The sequence below is a fragment of the Acomys russatus genome, chromosome 18, assembly GCF_903995435.1.
Source record: "Acomys russatus chromosome 18, mAcoRus1.1, whole genome shotgun sequence".
Lineage (NCBI taxonomy): Eukaryota > Metazoa > Chordata > Mammalia > Rodentia > Muridae > Acomys > Acomys russatus.
The window spans coordinates 10,493,994-10,517,846 of NC_067154.1; the positions used below are offsets into that span (position 1 = coordinate 10,493,994).

General features: G+C 44.5%; 2 protein-coding genes across 2 annotated transcripts in view; one reads left to right on the top strand and one right to left on the bottom strand.

Moving 5' to 3' along the window:
• Positions 1-20,967, bottom strand: part of Cdca2 (cell division cycle associated 2) — a 39,455-nt gene extending 18,488 nt beyond the window's left edge. Inside the window, exons 1-11 of the mRNA XM_051160757.1 lie at positions 20,857-20,967; positions 20,556-20,619; positions 20,293-20,466; positions 18,579-18,733; positions 12,242-12,395; positions 10,372-10,559; positions 8,605-8,680; positions 4,382-4,569; positions 2,927-2,999; positions 2,130-2,362; positions 1,063-1,138 (exon numbers count right to left, since the gene is read on the bottom strand). Of these exons, the coding sequence (XP_051016714.1) occupies positions 1,063-1,138; positions 2,130-2,362; positions 2,927-2,999; positions 4,382-4,569; positions 8,605-8,680; positions 10,372-10,559; positions 12,242-12,395; positions 18,579-18,733; positions 20,293-20,466; positions 20,556-20,619 (1,381 nt within the window). The 5' untranslated portion in view covers positions 20,857-20,967. The remainder of the gene's footprint in view (positions 1-1,062; positions 1,139-2,129; positions 2,363-2,926; positions 3,000-4,381; positions 4,570-8,604; positions 8,681-10,371; positions 10,560-12,241; positions 12,396-18,578; positions 18,734-20,292; positions 20,467-20,555; positions 20,620-20,856) is intronic.
• A 1,003-nt stretch (positions 20,968-21,970) lies between these two features.
• The window catches only part of Kctd9 (potassium channel tetramerization domain containing 9), a 28,859-nt gene continuing 26,976 nt past the window's right edge, over positions 21,971-23,853 (top strand). Inside the window, exon 1 of the mRNA XM_051160759.1 lies at positions 21,971-22,019. Within this exon, the coding sequence (XP_051016716.1) occupies positions 21,972-22,019 (48 nt within the window). The 5' untranslated portion in view covers position 21,971. The remainder of the gene's footprint in view (positions 22,020-23,853) is intronic.

Below are 23,853 nucleotides of genomic sequence, written 5' to 3' on the forward strand. Positions count from 1 at the left end.
AAAAAAAATCTTTGTCGTATCATGATTGTAAAAAACATATACTTGGGAGGTATATGCACTGCAAAGGCAAGGTAATGGTGGGTAAAACTTGTAGCCATTTAGGAATGGTCCTTACAATCCAAATTATGTCAGTTGTGCAAATATAGATAGAACTCTATTATTGATCCTTAACACGCTAAAAGATCAACAGCACTGTGTGTATCAACTTGAAGGAGAGAAAACCAAGTTAAATGTGGGTGATTATCAAGTATGAGGCTTGCAACAGAAAGAAGTGGTAATTTCTCACATAATACTATTTGGTTTTCTTAAAATCAAGAACATATGGTTACACCACATATAAAAATGTAAGAATGAAGAGATTAAGTGTTATGTGCGAAAAACAAGAATTAAGGGGCTAGGAAGGTAGCTCAGTGGTAAAGTGCTCATTGAGCATGAGGACCTGAATTTGGTCTCCAGAACCCATAGAAAAAAGCCAAATATTGGGGGTGGAGAAATGGCTCAGCAATTAAGAATATTTGCTGCTCTTACAGGGAACCCAAGTTCAGTCCTTAGCACCCACATTGGAAGGCTTACAGCTGCCTGCCCAGGGGGAATCTGCCATCCTCTTCTGAGCTCTGCAAGTACAGCATGCATGTGGTATACATATATAAACACAGGCACATATATATAAAATAAGTAAATCTAATGTAAAAATAAAAAGAACAAGTTTTAAAAGAGATATAATGCCAGTGCTAGGAGGCAGAGCTAAACAGATTCCTAGAGTTTGCCAGACAACTATCTTAGCTTAAGGAGCAAGCTCTATACTAATGACAAATGTCTCAAAAAAGCAAAGTAAACTCTAGGCAAGGCTGTGCGCATGCCTATAATCTCAATGCTATGGGAGAGTGGAGGCAGGAGGATTACTAGGGCTTTCTGGACACCAGCCTAGCTTCAGATTCAGTAAGAGATCCTGTTTCAAAGGAGTAACGACAGAGAGTGACAGCACAGGACAGATAATGTCTTCTCATCCCCTGCGCGCGCACGCACACACACACACCAACAAAATGTAAGCACAAATAATACCTGGAAGAGTATCAGAGAATGAAGGTTTAGAAGGACTCAGAGTTGCAATCGGTGTCTGAGGTGGTTCTATGTTTTCCTAAGCAAAGGAAAAAGGACAAATTAGATACCCTTAAATCCAATGAATATGTAAATGATGTGTCCTCTTTTTTTAGGAGGAATTTTAGCATAAAATGAAAATAAAATCAATAGAAAATGAAAAGGTCTAAGAAACAAAGATAACTTTCTAGCACTGAATGGTCACAATGCAAACATATTTGCCAATTGCAGCCAGCCCCAGTAAGGGGTCATACTAACCACTGACAAACTACTTTCAGCTTATTTAAAATCCCACTGTCTACAAAGCAAATTAAAGAAAATCGTCAAGAAACACCATCTAGTTATTACGATGTTTTTCAATGAAATTTATGGTAAGATGACAAAACAAGTAAGATTTCAAAGCCTTCCTACATAATCGGCAGGGAGATAGCAACTACTGTTCATTCACAGAAAAAAATGACCATTTGAGGAAATTGCCTCTTCTTACCCATTTGCCCACACTTTATTGGAACAAATGCATTCCTGCTTGACTGATGGTTGGTGGTCTTTGTGTTTCAAAGATTGTATCTGGTTTTTCTGAGCTGCTAAAATGACAGCATGAGTTGTTGATGAGGCACTACTGTCCTTGAACACGTTTCAGTAAATGGTAATGTTATCTCTCCTTACTGACTCTGGTCATTTTTCATTCTCTTTTTTTTTTTTTTTAATTAATGTGTTTGAAGGTTTACTAAAACGTGTCTACCCCTGTGTGTTTTTTTCCCCAATCTTACAAATACATTATTTCATTTCCAAGATTGCTAATTTTCATACATTAATGTCTTAGACAGCTGAGCATTTTTAGTGATACAAAAAGTTATATCTTACAGCCAACAGCGCTAAGAGCCCATGAAAGTACTAAATGTAATTGATAAAAAAATCTTTTTTAATGTACATGAGATTGAAACGTGCTATGTCCTCTGGCCTACCTCATAATTTCAAGTAACAATTTTCATGTAAATACTGTGAACCGTACTGGAAACAGAAGCACTTACAAGATTCTCCTCCTGGTCATCAAAGTTCGGCTGCAGTAACTGCAAACCAACTGGTGACTGCAGGGGACTAGGAGCATTTACGCTTCTTTGCCGGGCAGGTGTTCCTCCTTTACACAGCGGTGTATTGGGTGGTAAGGATTCATCAAACACTTCAGGGCTTAAATCCTCTCCAAAAGTAACTCTCTTCCTCTTCCTCTGACTCAGATAATCTGGTGTTTTAGAGTTTTCCTTACCTATAAACAATAAATGAGAAAATGTTAAAAACAACAAACAAAAAAGCAAAACAAAACAAAACAAAAACCAAAACCTAAGCTGTTATTCTTATCAAGAAGGCATTTACTAGCATGTTTGAATATGGGATATTCAGCTGCTATTTGTATAATAACGAAACTTGTAGAGAATATTCAAATGGAAGAAAACCACACTCTCAACTAAAACAGTACTGACTTTGTTAATAAAATCGGAGCATCTGAAGTTCTCTTCAAGTTGCTGTTGAGTAAAACTTCGCAGGCAAAAAGACATCACTTCTCTCTGTGGCTGTGTGGTGCTGGGGGTTAAACCTAGGCAGGACCCCATCCATGTCAGGGAGTTCATCTACCACTGAGTCACACACTCAGCCCCAAATCAATCATGAGCCTCTCCAAGGACACCTGCCCACCTCCTTACCCTCTTTCCACTGCCAAGGAATCTCAGAAGCAGTGAAGCAACAGCAGACCGGCAGGAACCCGATGCACTATATATGGCTTCCGAGAACAAAATAATACCCTTAGCTTAAAAACAAACCCAAAGTAACACACCTGTTCCTTGTTCTTCACAGTAGCTGGAAGGACTTGGGAGTAGACGAGCCCCACCGTCGCAGAGGTTGTGTTCCTAATCAAAATAATCACCAGTCAAAGATTTTCCTTTTTTCATAATACACAAAGTCACTAAAAAGAATAAGACTGCTGAAAACGTTTTTATAGAGTACCTTTATTTTCTTAATTGTTTTGGTTTAGAACACCATGCTGAAAAGGCCCAAGGGAAAAAAACCAGGTTCTCTCATCTTTTATTATTTCTTAAAATATTTATTTTTATTTTAAGTGTATGAATGTTTTGCCCGTGTGTATATACGTGTACCACGTGTGTCAGCTGTCTACTGGACCCCCTGGAGCTGCCACATAGGTGCTGAGAACTGGATTTAAGTCCTCTTTAAGAATAGGACGTGCTCTTAACTGTTGAGCCATCTCTCCAGCCCCAGCTTGTAGATTTTAATAAACAGTATTGTAGGGAAAAATTCAAGAAATCTCTGAGTATGGGTGAAAGTCACCTAATGTTTGAGCTAAGAAAGATTCAAGTACTAAATTTCTACTGTATTTTATCAGGTGGCAGATCAGGCCCGAGCCTGAGGACTGCACTAACATAAAAAGAACACGAAGTAAATGATATGAACCAGGGGCTTTGCCTGAAGTATGAGACCAGCCCCTTTAATAAGCATGGACATTCCTGCCTAGTGACCATATTCTTGAGGAAGAACTAAGAAGGAAGTCTGTGTCTGTGTATATCCAAAAGACTACAGAGGACACAGTACAGAGAAGGGATGGGATAAACTCATACCTGGCAAGAGAGGCAGGCCTGCAGTGGATCTAAGTGCTCTGTAGTCACCGCCTACACTCCAGCCTCACGCAGAGCCCCTTGCCAGGCCGTGGTGTTGAGCCCGCTCAGATTCCACACTATAACTACCCCAAGAACTGCTCTGAGTAGCTCTGCCCCAAACAAGCCTCCTAATCAGCACCTAATCACAGAGTTGGTCTTCCCTCCAGGGAAACACACATTCCCTCGCCAGAAGGGTGGATATGGACAACAAACAACACACTATTACTGTCTACATGCCAAAGGTACTGAGGAAGCACTCAAGCAGGCCACCCAGCAGCCCCCTCTTGTCTTGGGTTGCAGCACTCACAGAAAGATGGCTGGTTCAAGAGAGGAGTTAGACTTAAGTGTTTGGAACAGATAGGTCACAGGCTGAGGCACTCATCACAAACTAATTTGGTAATGCAGTTAATTATACTTTACATGAACTTTTAGACTTGTATCATCTCCCTACATTGAATTCTGAATACTACTATAACAGTACATGAAAATAGGACCAATCCCAGAATAGTACCGTGAGTAATGCATGTTCCTGTACACACTGTGATGGTGAGTCTCAACTACTGGTCTAAAGCAAACAAAAAGGACTCTGCACTCTTTACTTTAGGAAATGGAACTCTTACCTTTCTGTTCTCTGGGAACAGCTTACCAGGTTTCTTCAACACAGAACGAAGAACAAAGGTCTTAGCAGAGGGGCTCCCTGGAGACCTGGTGACAGGGGCTGGGTCTGAGCTCAGCTCTGCTGCAGGTGTGTCAAGTGGAACAGTGACAACTGATCTTGTGCCCTCTACACAGTCAGCCACTCCAAGTCCTTCAGGGGAAACAAGAGCGGAAAACTCAGAAATTTGCTTCTTCTAGGCACAAGATACTCAGCACACTGGCAGAGATTGACGCACGGAATTTAGAAAGCCTACCAGTAAGCCCGGTGCTCAGGAGACGGAGGCAGAGGATGGACAATTTAAGGCAGCTGAGGCTACACAGTGAGACCCTGTGTCACAAAACCAAGCACTAGTTGTAGAGCTCAGTGGTAGAGCACTTTCCTAACGGTTCAAACCCTAGCAATAGAAACTGAAGGAGAAAGAAATTCAGTCCTAACACTCCCTGCTCAGACACCTCATCTGGTCATGAACAGACGACAGAGAAGTAGCACTGGCCACACATTTTAGTACATGTCTATCGCAAGTAGAGAGGATAAGAGGTACTGGCTCCCACAGTAATCTGGGTCAGAGGGTGGGGAAAAAAGGTCAGGAGTGAGCCTTGTACTGCTAGCATACCTATTACTTGCAACATGAAACTAACCTAAGCCAAACCCTGATAAAGAGCCATTTTATTATTCAAGATGGACACAGTGGGCAAGAGAGGAAGGGGCGGGGGGAAGGAGAGAGGATCAGCTCACACAGAAGCTGCCCCCCTGAATGTGCAGGCTCCACATTGGCAAATGCAAGGAGTCTAATTAAATACGAACTCTACCCAACAGTGAAGCAGGCACATCTGACCATAAAGGGAAAACCCTGTGTGGCGCACACACCAAGACATCCTTTGTGCTGTAGAAACATGCTCTAACCACCTACATCAGTGGTTCACAGCCTTCCTGATGCTGCGACCCTTCAATATAGTTCTTCAAGTTGTGAGGACCCCCAATCACACAATTATTTGTGTTGCTATCTTAGACTGTAATTTTGCTACTGTTAAGACTGGCAAGGGAAGAAGATGTGTTGCAGCCTGATTGATAAGGGGAGGTGCTGGTGTGGAGTGACTAAGTGGCAGCGCCACCTAGCATGGAGGACAGAGAGCTACTTAACAGGACTTTCAGCCAGAGGGTCAAGATGCAGGAAGTGGGGAAATCAAGGAAAACAGGTGCATCATATAGGCTGCTTCTTTTTTAAAAAGATTGTTTAAATTTGTGTTTGTGTCTATGTGTGTAAGTGCACATACGTGTAGGGGTTTGCAGAGCCAGGAAGTGCCAGACTGCCTTGAAATTCAAGTTATAGGCAGCTGTGACCTACTCAATATGGTGCAAGGAACCATTGGAGCCTCTGTTAGATCAGCAATCGTTCTTACTGGCTGAGCCACCGTACCAGTACCTAACAAAGGGCCTTCTAACCCATCTGACCCATGGGTAGGTTTATCAGATGACCAGGCAGTTTAAAATAGTAGACTACATTAGCAAAATACCATTGCTCACAGCATCCCCTTCCCCCCAGTTCACCCCAGCACTTCTGGGCAGGTCAAACACAGTGCTTCAAAGGAACATTGGTCCTTATTATGGTGCTACCACTTCAGACGGACTGTAGAGTAGGGCATCACGAAGCCTCATGATCACTGGGCAGATAACAGCCAAGAAGGTGGTGGTACCTTGTTTTATCTAGGTGGCAAACATGTAATCTGGCCCTGTGCCTTATCTGTCTAAGCAGAAATCTACCCGTCCACCTTAGAATCAAAATTAAAATCCAGGAGAGATATTCACTACAAGAAAGGCAAAAGAGTTCATTTTGAAGGCCAGAGAGAAATTTAAATCATTAAGAATATAAACAAACAAAAAATGAGAGAACAGAGTAGAAATAGCTGTATATGTTCAGTAAATATAAAAACCACTTCTTCTTAACTTAAATGAAATGTTTGATGGCTTAAAGCAAAAATGGTAACAGGCAAGGGGTTACAACCACTGTAAAAGTCACAGGAAGGAAGAGAGGACACCAAGCCACAAGATATGCAAACCTGTGTTTTATGTACTGCTGTACATATGGCCACTCAAAGGACTGAGAAGAACATGTGCTGGAATCCCCGAGCAAGCGAACAGGGGAGAATGAGGTATAGCTTTAAAGATAGCAAATACTATAGATTTTTATATAAATGTGTTAGTTCGTAAGTGTGTTCTTTTATAACTCCAAATCTACTGCATGGCATGCATGGCCACAGTACTGTACACACACACCCACATACACGCACAGACACACACACACACCCACAGAATATATATGCCCTGATATAGTTTGAATAAATGTGTCAAAAGTCTGGCGATAGGGTGGTGCTCTTGTGATGTTCTTAAAGGTGGTTTTACCTTTGAGAAGTAGGGTCTGATAACCTTTAGGAAATGGGGGCACCATTTAGAAGGATATTAGAGGACCTGACTCTTAAGTCTCCACTCTCTGACACATGTGAGTACTTTTCTCTGCCAGACATTTCCACTGGAACATGCCTCTGTCAGTAGACACCCAAACAATGGGGCGTCTGGACCTTGGCAAGAAGTGAGAGTGCACAAAAATAAATCTTTTCCCTTCCTTAAAAAAAGCAAACAAAACATTATTCTTAAACAAATGAAAAGAATGCATTTGACAGAATAGTAGATATAAATCAAGCCCTATCAATAGTTACTTGAAACCTTAATGGCCTGAAACAAGGCGATCCCACACCTGTGTCACAATACTTATAAGGTAGAGGCTAGACAGTGAGTTGAAAGCCAAACTGGTCTACACAAGACTATCTGAAAATGAATAAATAAATAAACCCCACACAGATTGTATGCAGTGTTATTTCTAACAAAATATGCTTGCTAGTAATCATAGGCCCTACTCCTCTCCCTCCCATCCCTGCCCTACTGTGACAGGATTTCCTTGTTTCCCATGCCAGCCGGAAACTCTCAAATCTCCAGCCTCAGCCTCCTGGGTGCAGGGATTACAGGCGTGCGCCACATGCCTTGCTGGCCATAGCCGTGTATTACTATCATAGTAATACATATTATTTTATTAGTATCATACTATTATTTCACCAATTTGGAAAGGCATCACTGATTTTACTGTAAAAATTACAAAGTGCTTATTGGTTTATTTTATGTGATTTTCTGAAGCCTGGGGTGCATATGGGTGCATGTGGACGTTAGGGGAGAGTTCATGAGCATCGGTTCTCTTCTACCACGTAAGGCTCTAGGGACTGAGCTCAGGGCGTCAGCAGGCACCCTCTGAAGCCATCTAGCCCACCTAATTCTTCGTGACAGCAGTAAAAATAAAGGACAGTCCTAATGGCCAGAAAGCCAAAGGAAGTTACCACTGTGAAAGTCAAAGCATTTATTGTAACTTTAACTGGCAATCTCTCAAGTTCTGGTGGCTGTTGGTGTGTGACAGCGAAGGTGTCTGATGGTACTGCCTATCTAGATGTAGACTTTATAGATGAGATACTTACCAGCATGATAGGGTATTCAGTATCAGAAATGAAACAGTTAAAAAAGGACCCTCCTAAATATCAAAGATTCCTAGAGGGGTTACAAAAATGTCAGCGAGATCTGATAGATTTGTGCTGCCTAATGACCATTTCATTTAATCCTTCTTTATGTAAAGCCATGGTACTGGAACTGCAAGATGTTGGCTTGGAACATCTTGAGAACCTAAGGAAGCGGTTGAATAAATAATTTACCAAAATACTGTTGGAGCACACTTTAAAACAGGCAAATGTTTGGAATCAAAATCTTAGTTTTTGGAAGTCTATAGAAGAAAAGAAAAAAGCTTCAGAGCTTAAAAATGGGTGAAAAGTCTCAGTGCTGAAAGGGCTTTCAAGTGTCAAGCCTGCTGAGCCGAGTTTGACCCCCTGCTCCCTTGTGGCTGACAGAGAGAACTGACTCCCAGGATCTGTTGTCAGTCCTCCCCACATGTAGCATGGGACACACACACTAAATGACATTTTAAAATAAAGATAATTTAATCAGAAAAAAATAAAATAAAATAAAGGACAGTCATAGCACAGCGATCCCAAACACTCCCACAACCCCGGTAACACAAGAACTACTTTCACTTATTCCAACTGTCTATGAATGGGGCAACCTGTGTTTGCATAAAGGAAAATACATACTTACCACGTGAAGCTTCCGTGAGCTCTGGAAGGGGAGCAGCCATACATCCAGGCTGGGCTGAACCGATGTCAGATGACTTCTGGGAGAAAAGAAGAAAGAACAACAAAAGCACAGCATCTATTACGAACAGCACTGCTGGTGACACCTTTATGGAGATTTGAACAAGCACTGCGGATGACTAAAAATCTCTTGTTCAATTGGTCTCTTTATTAGCCAGCAAGGGCAAAGAACACAGGGAACTAGCAACAAGAGTATGCATCACAGTTGCCTCCTGAACACGCCACAAAAGGATGTTCAATCCCAAAGGAAAGTTTATGGAATTTACTTTTGTTGCCCATTAAAGCCTAGACAGCACATCAGAATTAATTGAGAAATCATTTATCCTTTGTGACTGATGTCCAATGCATCTAAGTTCTGGACAGAAACAATTTCTATTGCTCCTGCCACACAATTATTTTGTATTAGCTTGAATAAAGCCGCAGGAGCCGGGACTATAAGCCAATCTACAACACAAATGGTTCTTGTGTTACCGGGGTTGTGGGAGTGTTTGGGATCGCTGTGCTATGACTGTCCTTTATTTTTACTGCTGTCACGAAGAATTAGGTGGGCTAGATGGCTTAGCAGGTGCCTGATGACGACCTGAGCTCAGTCTCTAGAGCCTACATGGTTGGAGAGAGCAGATGCTCATGAACTTTCCTCTGGCCTTCAAATGCACTCCATCAACTCACTAAAACTAAGGAGTCTGGAGCGACCAGTCAACATACACTAGCTCAGGCATACGCTGCATCTGAGCAGCAGAGATGGCACAGGCTAGACTCCAGCTGTTGGCCTGGCAAGACGGCTCAGAAGGCAAAAGCATTTGTTCAGCAAGCCTGATGACTGAATGCAGTCCTCAGAGCCCAAAGTAGATGAAGAACCAACTCCTGAGAGTCGTCCTCTGACCACCACGTGTGCACCCACGTCACTTCTTTACTCCTCCTCACTCGCAAGCAGTAAACTAGTTGCGGCTGCAATGGTGTCAGGTACCCCCTTCTCAGGAATAAATGAAAACCCTCTGATCACCATAGGAAGACACAAAGCAAGAAGAAAGGGTCATGTGATTGGCTTTGCATCCACAGCTGCATAAAGGTCACCAATTCCAGAAGCAGACTTTGTCTTACTTTAGTGTGAAATTCATGTATGTTTGTCTGTGCCTTTTCAGAATCCTGACAGACTTTAGGTTGTCACAATCCATAAAAATTCCTAATGCTACTTGAGACTAGCAGAGGAGCAAAGATGAACTGCAAGAAAAGCCTGTTTCCAAGGCAGTCTTAGACAGGCTAGGTAGGCAAGGGAAATGCAGGGTGGACAGACCTGGGCAGGTAGGGACCCCCTGTCCCCCGCCCCCACATACCCTAGTTTCAGCAACTGATACTGTAGTTCTTATCTAAATAATCTGCTAAGGGACCTGTGTTCCCTGAATGGACAAAGAGCTATCTCAGGGCACAACTGAGACCTGCAGTCAAACCATCACCATGTAGAACACCTTATACAGAAGACCCTTGCACTGTATATTCTCATGAAAGTAGTCAAAAACATTCCAACAGCATCCCAAACAGATTCCAAACCAATGGACAACACAAGTCACACAATTACCCACAGGACCCACACTCTCCTTTAAGGACCACAGCAACAGTATGGTAGACTAGGGACTAATATGACGTGTCCTGACAATCTTCAAACTGCCTGTGCGGGAAGCCACAGCTCTGTTTCTGTGTGAAAAGCAATCACCTCAGCAACATCTATGGAGGCGCCCCCAGCACACACTTGGTCAGCGAACACCTGCTCATGCGCCACTTTCTCTTTGGCACCGCTGAGATGGTCATCGGGGCTGTCGTGGGAGGATATTCTCCGTCGCTTTGAAGATGAGTTTACAGGGAACCCAGACTGCTGATATTCAACAAGACCTTCTCTTTTGGCTATATGCAAAAAACAAAAACAGAAACAAAATGACATGGCAACAAATATTTTCTCTTATATTTTATCATTAAAAATATCATCTGTTATAACAACATAATGCCAATTTAGTGTTTGTATGTATATAATCAATGAAAACAAAATTCTGCTACTCAATTTCACTAAAAAAGGGAAACTCAAAGACTGGTGTGGTGGCACAGACATGTAGTGCTGGCACAAGGGAGACCGAGAAGAGAGACCAGAAAGTGTAAGGCCAGCCTGGTCTATAATGCAGACAGGAGACCGGCCAGGGCTGCACAGTGAGAGCCAGACAGGGCTGTGAGGAAAGAGGTGCTGCTTTTACCTGCCCCTCTTCACCCTCCCTGATGACTGCAGCTACTGGGTTGATGTACCCTCTGTAAGTGCCATGAGAACCAGCTTCCTCAGCTTCCCAACTTGGACTGAAGACCAAGGTCTCCTCCAGGAATCCCCTAGGCCTTCAGCTCCACAGTGGTACTGACAAGGCAGGCAGACTTGTGGACTGAGCAGCCATTGGGTTCTCAACTAACAGGGTGCAGCCAGCAACTGCTGTTATCCAGCCCGGAACACGCGGCCCGCCTAACTAGTCCCCACTGCAACAGCTACTCCTCCCACTGGCTCTGTTCCTCTAGAGACACCTTGGTGCATCTGGCCTGCAAACCACATGCAGGCAAAACCTGAAAGACACAGCTATGTTCTAGTTTTGTTCTAATTGGACTGCACTTGGTTTTTGTGGAAAACAAAACACACACATTCAAACTCAGAAAACAAACCCCACAAAAAACCAAAAGAAAACACAACTGCAATGTGTTTGGTTATTTCTATGTACAAAAGGATTTCAGTGACATTGTAATTATAATAATGAGATTAAAAAAAATTTAAAACAATTTAATAGCTAAGTTACAAGGTGCAAACTAGGATATCTCAGTGGGTCCTGTGGTGTGGAGCAGATAGACTTGGCTCTGCTGGGTAACTATGGCAGACTGTATGAAGTACCAGAGAAACAGGACTGCAGGAGACCCAATGTTTTGTCAAGTTCTGGTGTTTAAAGTACTCTATGAATGAAATGGGCAGAAATGACTAAAAAATAACCAAGTGGGTTATATGGACAGTGAGGAAGAACACAGCAGACCATCAAGACATTAATCAGACTGGAAAAACTCAGGGTTAACATCTGGGCTGGATATTTACTATTCACATACATCTTTGCAAAGGTTTAACAATAATTCTATAAAAATTAACACAAACCTAAATTTGCCACAAGCCCTACTCAAAGCCTGAATCGAGCTAATTCGCCCCGGCCTTTTAAAAACTCAAAGCAATTCTAACTACGGAAATAAAGGTATAGGCTTCTCAACAGGAACTGCAGGGCCTGGGTGTGACATAGCTGTAAAGCATTTGTCTATGACATTGGAGGCCCCAGGCTTAACCCTTAGCAACACCAAAATAAAGCAGATAAAACTACAAACAAACAAACCAAAACCCTGAAACCAGAAATCCAGATTTCTGTGTGAAATACTGGAAATTTTAGATATTACTCTCTACTTATAGAAATAATTATGCTCTGAAATTGTTGCTTTCACCTTGTGGAAAAGAATCTTTTTCTTATCATAGCAGCTTATCTTTATAGACAGAAAAGTCAGCCCGGTGACTCCCTTCCACTCACTCCAATCTGATGTCTGAGACGCTGCTCCATCTGCCTCTGAGGCTGCGGGACCACCGACCATCTTCTCAGTTTCCTGTATGGAGTGAAAAGCTGACCGAAAAGCAGCCATTCGTTCTCTTAAAGCACTGGCATTCGGTTTTAGCCCTGGGCTACCCTGTGAATGTCGAAAACACAGAGACATTATAAATCAGCTTCTTAGCTGGGCCTGTCACCAGAGACTCCAACACAAAGCATGCGAAAAACTTATGAAGGCAAGCCAGTGATCGAGCCTCCATTCCTCAGAATTACATATACTCTGTCTTAATATTTGTTGTGCTGTCACCATCTCAGTGCTCCTCTGTCCCTGTTTTTTAAAATCTGAGTAAAGAAGATTAGCTAATGGCCAATCACAGATGTACACTAATATGCTGGCCATGCTGAGCCAGACTAACAGAAACCTAAAATGCTAGGAAGGGTTTTTAGAGAGGTTCCAGACCAAATGCACCCCAACGTATTTTTGGTGGGGTGGAGAGTGAAAGTCACTGAAAAGGATTCTAAGGGCTTAAGAAGAACCTTGGCAGCCACCCCAACACTGTCAATAAGCTGCTATGAAAGGGAATGAGAAAGAAGTTCAGAATGAACATGTATAAGTGCAGCTGACCTCAGAGCTGGAGAGCAAGGAAGAAAAAGGCAGAGGGAGCCTGGCAATCTGAAAATCTGACAAAGGCTGCATGGAATAGCCAATGGAAGTTACCAGCTTGATCACCACACTGCCTCCAATGTACCCACCATACTCTGTGCCTGGACAAGGATGCCTCCTACTAGTTCCAATACACAAGTTTCTCATTACTCCTGACTTCCTGGCTAACTTCCTAGTTCTGTAAGATCTGGAGGACATTTTCTTCTTTAAGGCTGAAAGCCACAGAAATAAGTAAGATGAATCTATACTACCAGAAAAAGGTAAAATGACATAAACATAACTACTGATCAAGCACTTTATCTAGGTGTTTTCTTTTATCTTGGTCCAATAACATTTTCCCCAATAATGAACCTGTGGCAATGTTAACATTCTAACCAATGGGCTAAAGGAAAGAAACAAAACAAAGCAAGAAAAAAAAAATCTACCTCCCTTGATGATAACATGGAGACAAAGCTGTTAAAATCCTGAAGTCTGAAGTCATGTTTGATGATCTGTTCTTATATTTGATTCTATTCCCAGTTAAGCACATTTGTAAGACAAACTGTTTACTACACAATGGTGGAACATTTAAAGTGAAATGCACTTGATGATGTAAACCTTTATGACATAAACAGCATACAATATTACCAACAGGCTTGTAGGCAACTCATCTATGTGACAAAGATCACCTTAAAGTCACACAAGGTATTTTGAATGTGCATTTTGAATAGCCAGGGCTGGTTTAATCAGAACACTTGGAAACACATAAGCTAAGTTTCCCTAAGTACACCTATTTTTGATGGAGGAAGAGAGCACTGTTCCTGAACAAAGTAATGAGAGCGATGCTTTTGTCCCATGAGTTGTTTGGTGACGCTACATTCGCTCTATGAACAGAAACTGTTCCAGGTGCTGAAGGTCTGGGGGGAGCGTGAGAGTGCGGCAATACCCCAGAGCCAAGTTTAAGACCATACTAAGATGGTATAGAGAAAACACCACTGTGGCTGAGCTTTGGCTATTTAGGAAAGAAAAATTCAACTGGCATTTGAATCAAAACCACACTGAGAAGTGGTCTGACACCAGGCGAACAAGGCATACAACAAAACCAGAGGCAAAATCCTCTCAGGGAGGGCGGGTTGGACAATCAGAAGGAAGCAAGCCTGTGTCCCCACTGACTGAAGCAAGGTAGGCATGAGGCCACAGGCATCCGGACAGGGCTCAGACCAGGGGAACAAAGATAGAGTCTTAAAAAAAAAAAAAGGTGGGTTTCAATAGGAAACACGGGCGGGTTAAAGCAGCAGAGGCAATGCTGTGATCCATTCTAAAATACTTCTCTTTGATCTGTGTAATGGTGGGTGGATTGGGGAAAAGAAAAGGAGACCAGTTGAAGACTCTGGCAAGAAGGATATGAAGAATTTCTCACAGGCCTTTGAAACGCAGCCTCAAGGAGCTGGATGGGCACTAGGACCAAGAGAGACTAAGAGGCATTTGGCCTGAGTGGGCTGGATAAGGTCCTGAGAAATACAAACCTACTGTTTAGCCTTAGCTACTATGAAGACTGATCCTGACTGGCAACCTGCGAGGACTGGCACCATGGAGAAGACAAACTTCTGAGTGTGTCTGGGAGGGTGTTTTCACAGTGGAAGGAAGGCCTACCTTCAGTGTGGGTTGTGCCACGCCATGGACAGGGACCCGGACTAAACCAAGAGAAAGGAAGCGGAAGTCTAGCACTCACTGCTCTCTTGTTTCCTGACTGTGGAAACAATGTGACCTCAAGCTACCTCCACAAAAACGCCATTCCCACCACCATGGACTGTGCTCTAAAACGGCGGACCACAGGTGCTCAGTTCTTAAGCAGCTTCTCTCATGTGTTTTGTGACAGCCAGAGAATGCTGGAAACAGTTAACTCAGAGTGACTCCCCAGGCAGCTGCCATCTATGTCTGGAGCTCTGAGGATCTCTGTGCTGTAGACATTTCAGAGTCATCAGTGCACTAATGGTGTCCAAGGCAGAGAGCAGTAGAGAGATCTAGGCATGTCAGGATTTCTGAGGGAAAAAGTGGGAGGAATCAACAAACGCAACAGAAATAAGCAATGACATAGGAAGAAAACTGGGCCAAGGTGCAGTCAATCCTGTGACCCAAATGAGAAAGTGTCTCAATGACCTCAAACATAGCCAAAGCAAGCAAGGGTAAAGTGGCTGGCAACAGTGAGAGGACTGCCGGGAGCAGGCACACGCCCGCAACCACAGCAAATGGAGGTTTGAGGCAGGAGAACTGAGTTCCAACAAGCCTGAATTATGTTCAGACCCTGTCTCAGTGTGCCCCCAAAAGGAAGGAACGGCAAGGAGGGAAAGGAGTGAGGCAAAGCAGATGAGACAGGTAGAAGAAGTCTAGCGATGGGGCTCTAAAAAGGAACGTGGTGGTTTAAATGAGCAGTGCTCCCCATAGGCTTAAGGAGTGAACTTGGTCTCCAGCGGTGGCACTGTGTGGGGAAGTTATGGCACCTTTGGGAGGTGCAGGCTTGCTGGAGGATGCTCAGGGAGGAACCAGCTCTGAGCGCTTACAGCCGTGTCCAGCTTCACACTCGCTTTCATCGCCTTCTATTGTGAATAAAGACACGCTCGCTCAGCTGCCGTGCCTCCCCATTATGGACTCTTGCTCTGGAATAAGAAGCTGCTTTGATCACGGCATTTTACCATAGCAATGAAGAGTAACTAATACAGAGAGGGAGGGCACAGCGATCTGGAGACCCCAAGGAAAAGGGAGTACTCTAAGTCAAAAGAGAACCCATCTCAGAATAGCACACAGCACCATAATAACGCAACCACGTGAATGCTGATATAACCAAACTACTGGGAAGTGGGAGAAAAAGGGCAGCATGTGAGGGAAGAGGGCTAACTCTGCACTGTGCACTGTAGGAAGCAAACACTCAACACAGAGGTGAACAGTAAGAGACTATTTGTTAAGACATTAGAGGCAGGGGGTGACTAGAGAGATGGCTCAGTACCGGCTGTCCTTTCAGAGGATATAGGCCCAGTTCCTAGCACTCACAAGCCACAGCTCACTGTCCTGTAACTCCAGTTCCAGGTGAACTTTGTAGATACATGTGGCGCACAAACATGCATTTTTCTTTTTTAAATACAATCTCTAAGAAATCCGTGGGGCTGGTTCAGTGAGCAAAGAGCTTGCAGCGTGAGCAAGAGTAGCAGAGTGCAGATTCCCCAAATCATGTAAAAGCTAGGCATGATGGCACATGTCTGTAACCCCAATGCTGGGGGCGTGACACAGAGACAGGCACAGCCTAGAGACCTGCTGGCTAGCCTGTGCAGCGAAGATGACAAGCTTCAGTGAAGAGACTGTCTCAAAAAATAAAGTGGAGGGCAATAGAGGACCAAACCTGATGTGCATATGTAAGGCTCTCTCTCTCAGCCAGCCTGGGAAGGTGACCCAGGCAAGCTTGGGAAAATGACCCAAAAAGAATTGAAGGCCAGCTCAGCTTCAGTTTCTGAGATCAAAGTGGCCAACCGAGATAAACAATTTCAACTAAGATAAACAATTTTCAAAAAGGTACCATCTGCAAATTCTGGAAACTCCCCAACACCCCTCCCTGCCAAGAATAGCCCCCAAGACCAACGACCCCGGCAATAGCCAATAACATTTACACAAACACCCCTAGCGACCACCAAGGCCAATCCTAACATAGGGTTTTAACCTTTTAAAAAAAGTCTGTGACAGTGACTCGGGGTGCGCCTCCTCCCTCGCTCCCGAGTGAGTGCTGAGGCCCCCTGATGCGCATCAGCAATAAACCTTGTGCTTTTGCATCAACACTGTGGTCCTCGAGTGGTCTCTCACGATGACCCCCTATTACCCGAGTGGACTCTAGGGTCCAACACATACATATACACTTAGAACCACCACCACCCCCCGCCACCAAATCTGTCAGTCTACCCTGCAGTGTGGGACATCTACCTATAAGGTTTTGTCACTACATGCACCGATCATTCGGGAAATACTCATTTTCTGTCATTTACACTTCCCCAAAAGTGGTTCGTTTCAGTTAGGAGGTTGTTGAGTGCAGTCATGGTATATGTTTTCTAAAATCTTAATTTCCTCTTACAAATGTAACCCTCCATACTGATTAAAACAACATTCAGTTTCTGTGGTAGATTCACTGCCTATTTAATATTTATAAGCCTGACAAACCACAATTTTCCCATCAGTTGTTCCATCAAGTAAAAATGATGTGAAAAAGTAGCCAGTTCAGACAACACAACACAATCATAAACATTTCTAGAAACCTCTGAAGTGCTTGGTGCAGACTTCCAACTTTATTGTATAAGATAACCAAGAAATGGGATATAGTGACGTGTATCCTCTTTAGTGCTTCAACGATATCTAATTAAACTAATACTTGTTGGGGGATAGTTTTGTGCTCTGTGTATTTAGATGCTGATTTCTATGCCCATATGTCCAGATGTGGGCACTGTCATTATTATTGAGGAATCACCTGTCTCAGTGTTGCGTAAAAATTGTTCTTCATCATCTCCTGATTGGCAGGAGAGGAGAGTTGAGGTGGGACTTCTGACCCCATTTAAGGAGTCCCAGGTGGGGAGAGAAAAGAGGGTGGAGAAGACTGTCATGAGGACAAAGATGGAACAGGAGTAGCCAGGGTGAGACTAGGTGACAGATAACAGGGCACATGGCTGGGACGTAAGCCAGGTCAGTATGGTTGGGTTAGTATAGCTGAGAATCTGCCCAGCTATAGTGCTTAGTATATTTAAGTGCTTAATATATAAATTAATAAATTTAGTAAGTCTCTGTGTCATTATATGAGAGCTAGAGCAGGCACAGAAAAACTCCTACTATTATTTTTATAAATACTATTTCCTGTGAATGCCCAGCAAGGCCCAACCTGATAGATTGATGTCATTACCATGGCCCATGCTAAGAGGGCAGTAACCTCTCTCATCACTAGTTTTGCTTCCTGAGTATAAATACCAACATATTACAGCAGGAGAGGCAAATAATATTTAGTGAAACTAGAAAATCAGTTTGATTCGTGGACCTCTGGAAGGTTCGGTTTTACTACATGAGCAAGAAACTGTCTCAAGCACAGACACGTCGCAGAGAAGAAGAGTGAAGGGCAAACCACACAAGTGAACTATTCCAGTGTAAGAAGGCCAACGTCATTAACTACCGCCCTTTGCACAGCGCTAAGTGGGGCCTGCATCTTTCATAATAAGCCCTCAGCGATTTGGCCAGTTAGGTGCATGCATTAATTTGATAAAATCTGAAAAACAAAGAGCTAAGATAAGCTATTTGTTCCTTTTTCTCCTTCGCTGCCCAACCAGCAGTTATGAAAACACTAGAAACACAGAGAAACCACAGAAAGTAAAGCACCAGGGGGAGGGGGGGAAGAGTTCCTTCACATCCTATGAAGTTTACAAAATAGAAATCCCCCCACACACCCCAGAAAGGCATTTCTGTAAAGATCCGCTAAAGCAGGTAGCTATGCTGGGCATCATCAGAATGAATGCTCCCTGCACAGTCCCTGCAGGACATGGAAAGCAACCTCCTCCAAGATGCTAACAGAGAGGAAGTGCTAATAAGCAGAACCCCTGAGCCCTGTGAAAACGTTTCCTTCACGAAATTCATGAGCAGGAGGGGGGTGGGCAAACACACCTGAAAGGGGGACTTGTGTGCCAGGGGCGACCTCACAGCCTTCTTTAGCTTTTGCTGTTGAGCAATGAAGCGGATCAGGCAATTTGTTTCTGGAGAGCCCCGGACACCGACCGTGGACAGCCGCCTGGCCTTCCGAAGGGAAGATGGTGTCTTTCCTGCAACAAAACGCTCTCACAAGTCAGAATGAAGCTTGACCATGGTCAGCTCGATGCTGGTGATAAACCGCCATGGGTGAGTAAACAGGAGTAAACACGTGTTACAGGAAACTAAAGAACTACCGGCCAAGAAGTTCATGCACAAACAGTTGGAGAGACTGTCACCTGATTTAACTCCTGTTTCTACATCAGCACTTGGCACACAGGTCACGAATACTTCTCGAGTTTTCATCTGGGCCCCATAGCCCTAATCCACAGAGAGGGCAGGGGCTAACAGCTTGATGCTGAGAGACTCTCTCTGTTTATAACAACCACCATGTACAGTGCACTGTGGTTTCACTTACTGTGGTCATCCAACCTCTGAAAATATTACATGGGAACATTCTATAGCAATTCACAAACTTTAAACTGCCACTCATTGTAAGTAGCATACAATCCACTGTGCAGACACATCTAGCCCAGGACCTGAATCATCCTTCTGAACATGGTACCCGTGTTGCACATTTGCATACCTAAGGTCACTCTCTGGCTATCGGGGCTGTTCATGATAGTAATTACATTCAAGTAAGCATTACTTACTTAGGCTAGCCCCTGCCTCAAGAGCAGTGATGCCAGCAATTGCTAAGCTAAGAAGTGACCATAAAGTATCTAAGCAGAGAGAGGGCAGTTTGTGATGGTTAAGCTTGGTTCTAAACTCAACTAGCCTGAGGGCATCTTGGCTAGGGCAGGCTCTGGCAGCCTATTCATAGGCACATCTCTTCCTGAGGCTAATTTATAAATTAAGCACAATGACTGGCAAGCACGCACAGCAAAAATCATTTTAGTTTTTTGTTTACCTAGTTTAGGTTTTATTCCTATCTTCGGTTCTAAAAACTTACCAGGGCCCTTGGAACAGAGCCCCCATGTGGGTGGGGCTGGTGAGATCCTTCTGTATTCTGCTCTTATTTTTCCAAAATAATTCCTTTACTCTAAGACAAGCTACATACTCAACTTTCAGCATACTATCCTGAATTTTGCTCACTCACCTAAGCACAGAAAAATGGATCTAGTCTTTTATGTGATAATTCTGAGCAAAGCAGTCTGATTGCCTAATTCTCACCTTACACAGCATGATGTCATTGGTTCCCCCCAGTGCCTCCTGCCTTTTACAATTGATGTTCTATAACCCAAAGAACTTTACTGCCATATTTCCTTTTCCATCAGATTTCACAGGTGAATTTCACTCCTGAGGTTGAAGAAAATCAATTTTCTGTTTGAGATTTTTGAATGAGGTACACAGCCTGTCAGTTTTATCCATTCTTAATTGCCTTTCATATACACCGTTTTCTAGGGTGGGCACAAAACACAAATGACTTAGAAACACTGTCATATTGGGAGCCCTGGGATCCTTTGCTATATTTGCTGAGCTGTGCTGAGCACAGAAGTCTCTTCAAACAAGTCTGCGGGGTCAGTATAAATACTCATAGCCAGAAAGTCAGTCAGTATAGACACGCACAGTTGGGGCCTACTGTAGTTATTTTTAAAATCGAAAGACCATGCTATACAAAAACTTCTCTTACCTGAAGGAGTCCTAACGAAACTTTCAGGTGTAATTCCCAACTGCTCTACGGTTATTGTGGAGAAGTCCAAAGGTGACTTAAAGGTGTCAGAGGTGCAAAGATTAGGAGTCACATCTGCTACATGTTTCTGCGGGGTCATAAGCTTCCCGGTTCCCAAGATAAAAAGCGCATTTTCTGAAAACGGGAAACACGATGCAGGGCTAAGCAACACAATCAAGGGACTCAAACCTTCCATCTTACGAGGGCCACAAGTCACCACGTACCAGAATTATTAACGACACACTCCTTGGGTTCGGAGAGAGGCCTGTCGCATGAACTTGTATCCATCTGGAAGATGAAGTTAAAGACAAGAATAAAATGTGAAAAATAATCCTACTGCAAGCCAAAAAAAAAAAAAATGTGACGGGACTCTAACGCAATCCGTACCAGAGGGACATGCTGGGAGAGAATTCCGGGCGTTCTGATTAAAGAAACGGCGGGAGGTGTTATTAACTAAACAAAGCCGACCGACCTGAAAACGTCCGGGTTTTTCATTCCAGGACCCCGATCGGATAGCAGGCCTACCTCTCGCGCCCGGGTCCCGCGCGTTCCTTCAGACGTCTACAAGGGTCGGGCTGGCTCCGCTTTACCGAGTAAGAAATCCGGGTTGGCTTCCTTCCTGCCGGCCGCTGCACAATCGGTGTGTCTGGGAGAAGAGAAGACGCCTCGCAGCCCGCCAGCAGATTCAAACTGGGGCCACGCCCCCCCCCCCCACGCGGAGGGATATCCGTACGGGGACCCACGTGTGAGCGCGCACCCCTCTGCCTCCAGGCCTCACCCCCGAGCTCTCGGACGCGGCAGACGCCTCCGTGTATCCCGGGAGAACCACGGCTAGCCCAGACTAAGCAACCCCCTGGCGAGACACAGATATGGCAAAATGGTGCCCTCAAGACTACCTGTGAGTTCCGCGGAGCAACACTTCAGTTAAGCCACAAACCCCGCCTCTAACTTTGGGATTGGCTGCCGCAAACTTCGAAAATGAATCATTAGACCAATCGTGACGGAACCGCAGGATGGCTAGTTTAACCCATTAACCAATCCCGACACCAGCCGTTACCTCGGTGGGTGGGGTTGTAGGAGGGGTCAAAGGCAAACGAGGCGCTGACTGGTAGATGGAACTTCAGCCTCCCGCCTTTTTCTTAGACTCCGCCTCTTTATGCAAATGAATCTCCCTTTACTCCGGCGTGCGCCTGCTCAGTAACGTTTAGCACCGCCCCTTGCTAGTAGCTTCTCCTCTGATTCGCTGATACTCCTATCCGTCAACCAGGCTTCAGCCTCTCTTTCCTCCCTCCGCCGACTAGTGCTCGTCTGAGTCCACCCCCCTCTCGAATTCCGATTGGCTGAACGCTGGCCGGCTCCGCGCGTTGATTGGTGCATCTCAGCGTCCGTCTAGATGCGGATGGGGGAAGGGCCGCAAGCGGGCTGAGGAGCCTAGGGGCGGGGTGGGAAGGAGGATCGGCCAACCCCGGGGTGTGGGACTTGAGAGTGCGTGCGTGAGGAGTGTGGGGCTGACCAGGAAGGTGGCGAAGGGCGGAGAGTCCGGGTGGGAGGCGGGAGGGGTCTCGCGGGCACGGAGCGCGGCGGGTGGCGGGCCGGGGGCGAGGGTGGCGGCTCCCTCAGGACCCGGCGCGGGCGGCGCGATGCGGCGGGTCACGTTGTTTTTGAACGGCAGCCCGAGGAACGGCAAGGTAAGCGGCGGAGAGGGCGAGACCCGGGGGACAACCCCCACCCCACCCCACCCCTCAGCTCCTGACAACCCGGGGCGTCTCGGCCACCGGAGCCCCGAGGTGCCGCTGTCACCTGAGCAGCGGGCCGAGGTCCCCTCCCACCTTCCCGCGGCGCCCTCCTGTCCGGATCCGTGCTGAGTAATGCTCAGCCCTGGGGAGGAGGCGGAGATCACCAAGGAGGGTGACCCTGGCCAGGTCCGGGAGAAGGACACTCCAGGGGACAGTTGAGTGACATCCTCAGAATGGGGACCTGATCTGGAATGCTTAACTCCTCTTCCAAGGTGCCCCGGGCCCCCTTGCCCCGCCACTGTGCAAACTTTTGTTTTGTGTTTTACTGTGTATTTATTGTTTTGATTCCTCGGAGGACGGTGACAGCGGACCAGAGTGACTTGATTTGACAGCAGCCTCAGCTGCCTTTAGGCCTCCGTGGAGGGCGTGGTGCTAAATATTTTTCCGATGTTGCAGCAGCCGCTTGCCCCACCCTTGAAAGTTATTCTTTGGAAAAAATGTTGGCTGTTTCTGGCACACTAGTAATGCGAGGTTAAGTGACGGCCCCACACATAACTAAGAATGCTTAAAGTCTCAGAAGTTACGAAGCCTTTTAAAGTTTCAATTCAAGGTTCATTGGCCCCACTCTATTCTTAATGGGCCAGAATATTTTTATTTTTACACTTATACGTAGCAGCACTATTCAAGGGGGTTGAGGAGGTGTGTGGGTGGGTAGCTTTTTTAACCACTCTGCAGTTTTGAATAAACAAGACTCTGGAAATCTGAACCACAGTGAGGTTTGTGCTCTGCGACTTTGTTTTCTTAAAGATTTGATATTCATACAAAAATAGTCTTAACATAGCTCAACCAGTGCTTCAGAAATACGTGCCTGCCGGAAAAGCGCTGTCAGGGCTGATCATTAACTTCTCCTCACCGCACTTTGTTGTTGGCTAGTATTCAGAACCTCAAGTCTGTGTGGCTACTGAGAGGCTTAGTATGTCCAGTTGCAGTTGTATTGATATGTGTTCTCACCAGTGTTAACTATGTTGTGTTTCTCCATGACGTCAGAGTGGCTAGAGTTCCTCATAAATCCTTAACTCTGCTCTAAATCTGTTTTATTGTCCAAAACTTGAGTGGGGTTTTTTGTGTATTATTTACATTTTTTTTAAAAAGTCTAAAAAGTTAAACTTTAGTTTTGATTGTGAGTTTCCTGGTTAATTTTAAAGAGTCTCAGAAGATTGGGGAAAGTGTATCTCAAAGAATTATGTATACATATTCACAAACAAATATAACAAAAGACTAAACTGAAAAATACTAACATTTAATATTTAAAAGAAACTATGCCCCAATCCTTTCTGCTAAGCTAGAGAATATTTGCTCTCAAGCTGTTTCCTCTCTTTCCCTCTGATTAAAAAAAAAAATTTTTTTTAACCCTCTTATTTGAAAAGATCACAATACATAGCACCTGCATTTATGTATATAGATATATAATATATACATAGCCACTATATTTAATCAGGGTTGGTGTAACCATGACGTGGATGCTCATTAAAATATTCCTAAATGAAATGCTACTCTGAAATAGTTTGGTTTCCTGTCTATAAAATAGAATATATCATTTAGATTGTCTCCTTACTTACCTGGTTTTTATTTTTAATCCCCTAGTCATGAGAATAATCCTCTCTACCCCCTACCCCACCCCCACCGCACACCCCAGTGTGTTTCCCTCTTGCAGCTTGCCCTGTGGCTGTTCCACTGTGAGCTGTGAGGTAGATGTCATCAACATGCGTTTTCTGTTTTTGTAACT